The sequence below is a fragment of the Piliocolobus tephrosceles genome, unplaced genomic scaffold, assembly GCF_002776525.5.
Source record: "Piliocolobus tephrosceles isolate RC106 unplaced genomic scaffold, ASM277652v3 unscaffolded_38372, whole genome shotgun sequence".
Taxonomy (NCBI): Eukaryota; Metazoa; Chordata; class Mammalia; order Primates; family Cercopithecidae; genus Piliocolobus; species Piliocolobus tephrosceles.
This window is the reverse complement of record NW_022322501.1, coordinates 1-4,239: the sequence shown is the minus strand read 5'-3', so window position 1 is coordinate 4,239 and position 4,239 is coordinate 1. Positions and strand designations below refer to the sequence as shown.

At 46.8% G+C, this 4,239-nt stretch overlaps 1 protein-coding gene across 1 annotated transcript; it reads right to left on the bottom strand.

Annotated features, from left to right (window-relative positions):
- Positions 1–3: 3 nt before the first annotated feature.
- Positions 4–4,233, bottom strand: LOC113223065 (solute carrier family 2, facilitated glucose transporter member 3; the record flags this gene model as incomplete). Its single annotated transcript, XM_026452652.1, has 4 exons — positions 3,749–4,233; positions 1,088–1,328; positions 633–795; positions 4–14 (listed from the first exon to the last, which is right to left on the bottom strand). Coding segments are annotated over exons 1-4 (462 nt in total), but the record flags the coding sequence as incomplete, so codon positions are not given.
- Between the last annotated feature and the right edge of the window lie 6 nt (positions 4,234–4,239).

Genomic DNA, 4,239 nt, shown 5'->3' with positions numbered 1-4,239 from the left:
CAACCGCTGGAGGACTGGTGAAAAGAAGAAAGAGGAAAGGATAAAGATAATGTGCTGCCCCAAATTCATTCTTCCTGTAAAGCAGCCAGGAAAGGGCTGCATGAGATGAGGTGATCGATAGCATCCCTTCCTTTTTTTTTCCTTTGAGACGGAGTTTCAACTCTTGTTGCCCAGGCTGGAGTGCAATGGCCTGATCTCTGCTCAAGCAACCTCCGCCTCCCGGGTTCACACAATTCTCCTGCCTCAGTCTACCGAGTAGCTGGGATTACAGGCATGCACCACCATTCCCGGCTAATTTTGTATTTTTAGTAGAGAGATGGGGTTTCGCCATGTTGTTCAGGCAAGTCTTGAATTCCTGACCTCAGGTGACCCGCCTTGGCCTCTTAAAGTGCTGGATTACAGGCATGACCCATCACGCCCGGCCTGATAGCATCCATTCCTAAACCTGCCTTTTCACCTCATTCTTTAGGGGTTGAAAATTTTCCTCAGGAGTAATCAGAACCCTCCTCACTTGGATTCTGAGGGGCAGGGAAAGAGTATAACAGAAAATAGGTCCAGTACCCTCATCCCTCAAACAAACCACAACCATATAATTCACATTATATTCACATGAAGGTGTGAAGGATACTCACTCTGCTTAGCATTCTCCTCTTCTTTTCTGTTAATGAGCAAAAATCTGGGACTTTCAGGGCAAAATGGCAGGGTTGCACTTTGTAGGATAGCAGGAAGGATGGTGAAGCCCAATAGCAATGGCCAGAGCTCTTCAGACCCAAGGATGAATTCCAGACCAAAGATCTAGAAACCACACAAAGATGATGCTATAAACCCCATACCTCATAGGCCACAAGTTCATTAAAAAACAAAAAGTTCTGAAAATTATACATTCTTTTACCATGGGGAAAAAAAAAACAAATTGTGTTTCTTTTCCTTTCTCTACTCAGCCTGCTTCTTGAGTTATAGTAACAATATCTAAAACTTCCACATATAATTGAACATGTGCCAGATATCCTTCAGTGCTTTATCTACGTTAACTTTTTTAATGATCCATGAAACTAACACTCATCAGGTATGAGAAGTTCTAGAGTACCTGGGCCACCAGAATTCCAATCACGATGCCCAGCTGGTTGAGAGTGCCAAAGGCACCCCGCAGGGCAGTAGGCGAGATCTCTCCAATGTACATGGGCACAAACCCTGTGCAGAGTCCGCAGAAGAGGCCAATAACCAAGCGGCCCAGGATCAGCATTTCAACTGACTTCGCTACTTTACACAGTCCCATAAGGCAGCCACCAGTGACAGCCAACAGGTTGACAATCAGCATTGAATTACGCCTGTAAGGTTAATCAAAGACAAAATGGAATCAGCAAAGTGAGAGGCTCCTAACCTCTCTTCTGTCATTATTATTCTGCTCTTCTCCAGGCTCCTATTGTCTCCTTTTTTTGATCCAACTTTTCTTTTTCACTTTCTACTATCAGAACATTTCTAGTTGGGAACCAGGCATGACGGTGCCTGCCTATAGTCCCCGGCACTCAAGGAGCTGAGGTGGGAGGTTGAGGCTGTAGTGAGCTATGATTGAGCCATTACACTCCAGCCTGGGTGACAGAGCAAGACCCTCTTTCTTGGGGGGTAAAAAAAAAAAAAAAAAAGGAACAGAATCAAGTAAAATAGGTTGCCTTATCCATTTTTAAATGTGAATTCCAATTGCATTTCTAGAAAATCCAATTAGCATTCTTTTTTTTTTTTTGAGACGGAGCGTTGGTCTGTCACCCAGGCTGGAGTGCAGTGGCGGGATCTCAGCTCACTGCAACCTCCGCCTCCTGGGCTCAAGAGATTCTCCTGCCTCAGCCTCCCCAGCAGCTGGGATTACAGGCGCACGCCACCACGCCCGGTTAATTTCTTGTATTTTTAGTAGAGACAGGGGTTTCACTGTGTTAGCCAGGATGGTCTTGACCTCCTGACCTTATGATCTGCCCATCTCAGCCTCCCAAAGTGCTGGGATTACAGGGGTGAGCCACTGTGCTGGCTTTTTTTTTTTTTTTTTTTTTGAGATGGAGTTTCGCTCTTTCACCCAGGCTGATGTGAAGTGGCCAGATCTCAGCTTACTGCAACCTCTGCACCACCCCCGAGGTTCAAGCGATTTTTCTGCCTCAGCCTCTGGAGTAGCTGACGTGATAAGTGCCTGTCACTATGCCTGGCTAGTTTTTGTATTTTTAGTAGAGACGGGGTTTCGCCACGTTAGCCAGGCTGGTCTCGAACTCCTGACCTCAGCTGATCCACTTGCCTCGGCTTCCCAAAGTGCCAAGACTAGAGGCATGAGCCACTGCACCCGGCCTAATTGCCTAAATGACTAATGAAGGAACTAACAGTCTCTATCTCTCAGGACCATGTAAGCTACGGGATCTACCCACTGCATCCTGGCCCCATTTCAGTCTTCGTTTATTAAATACAGTTCTGCTATCTCTAACCCCCGAGTAGGGCAAGAAAGAACACTTTTAACTCTGAACCCAACATATAACTTCTTGGTAACTAACCCCTAAGGGATAATACAGGAAGTCTATCACTATGGGTGAAAGAGTGGGAGGAAGAACAGCACCGCCCAGGGTTCAGGAACTAACAGTTCCTTCATTAGTCATAACTGAAAATATATTCTACCTTCTAAAACATATTGTTAAGCTCCTATAGAATAAGAAGACTCTTTTTACCGTTATCCACATTTGCCATAGACTAAGAATTACGAAAATAATTCCTACCGGCCGGGTGCGGTGGCTCAAGCCTGTAATCCCAGCACTTTGGGAGGCCGAGACGGGCGGATCACGAGGTCAGGAGATCGAGACCATCCTGGCTAACAGGGTGAAACCCCGTCTCTACTAAAAAATACAAAAAACTAGCCGGGCGAGGTGGTAGGCGCCTATAGTCCCAGCTACTTCGGAGGCTGAGGCTGAGAATGGCGTAAACCCGGGAGGCGGAGCTTGCAGTGAGCTGAGATCGGGCCGCTGCACTCCAGCCCAGGCGACAGAGCGAGACTCCGTCTCAAATAATAATAATAATAATTCCTACCTATCCTGTGTAAAATAATAAAAACATTTATATGAAACCCCAATTTTTTAAATAAAAGTAAACAACTTCAGACCTTGTAAATTATGTTTCTGGAAACCCCATAGTTGAGCTTACTAGGGAATAATTCTGAACTAGCCCTAGCTGGACTGCAAAGGCCAATCACTCACACAGTTCATGTCTTGCGCAGCTGGGCGGGAGCTATGGAGGGTAGTAGAGCTCCACGCAAGGGCAGTCATATTCTGGGCCAGCTGGACTAGGTTTCCCTTGATTAGAAGTCAAGGTGTTCTGGCCGGGCGCGGTGGCTCAAGCCTGTAATCCCAGCACTTTGGGAGGCCGAGACGGGTGGATCACGAGGTCAGGAGATCGAGACCATCCTGGTCTACAAGGTGAAACCCCGTCTCTACTAAAAATACAAAAAACTAGCCGGGCGGATGGCGGGCACCTGTAGTCCCAGCTACTCGGGAGGCTGAGGCAGGAGAATGGCGTGAACCCTGGAGGCGGAGCTTGTAGTGAGCAGATATCGCGCCACTGCACTCCAGCCTGGGCGACAGAGCGAGACTCCGTCTCAAAAAAAAAAAAAAAGAAGTCAAGGTGTTCTTATTCAAAGGCATCATCATCTCCCTGCCCTAACTCTCCACACTTGTCCTCAGTGCAGCTGTAGAGCCCACTTCCTTGCCCAGTTTCTAGTCAATACCTGCCAAAGCGGTTGACAAAGAGTCCGACGGAAAAGGAGCCGATCATACCCCCGACGGAGAATATGGCCACAGACAAGGACCAGAGAGACGTGAGCAGCACCTCAGAGGGAGGGATATTTGCCTTCTCCGTCAAACTTTTATTGATAAATTCCTTTATGATCTGCAAAATAAAAGCGTTGGTGGTAGAACAGACTGTTACAGTTGGATGAGAAAAAAAGACAAATATTAAGGATCATGTCCTTCCTAGAGAATCAAGGGAATAAATAGACGGAAATGGAAGAGGCAGATAACATATTGGAATTAATGTTCACTCTCCCTGGAATAGTACTTTTTAAATTTGTCCTGAAAATCCCAGTAGGTGGCAGCACCGATGTTCAGTCTACCCCAGCCCTATTGCTAAGGGAACCCGCCTTCTTCGTAACTAACCCCTACGGGATAATACAGGAAGTCTATCACCATGGGTGAAAGAGTGGGAGGAAGAACAGCGCCG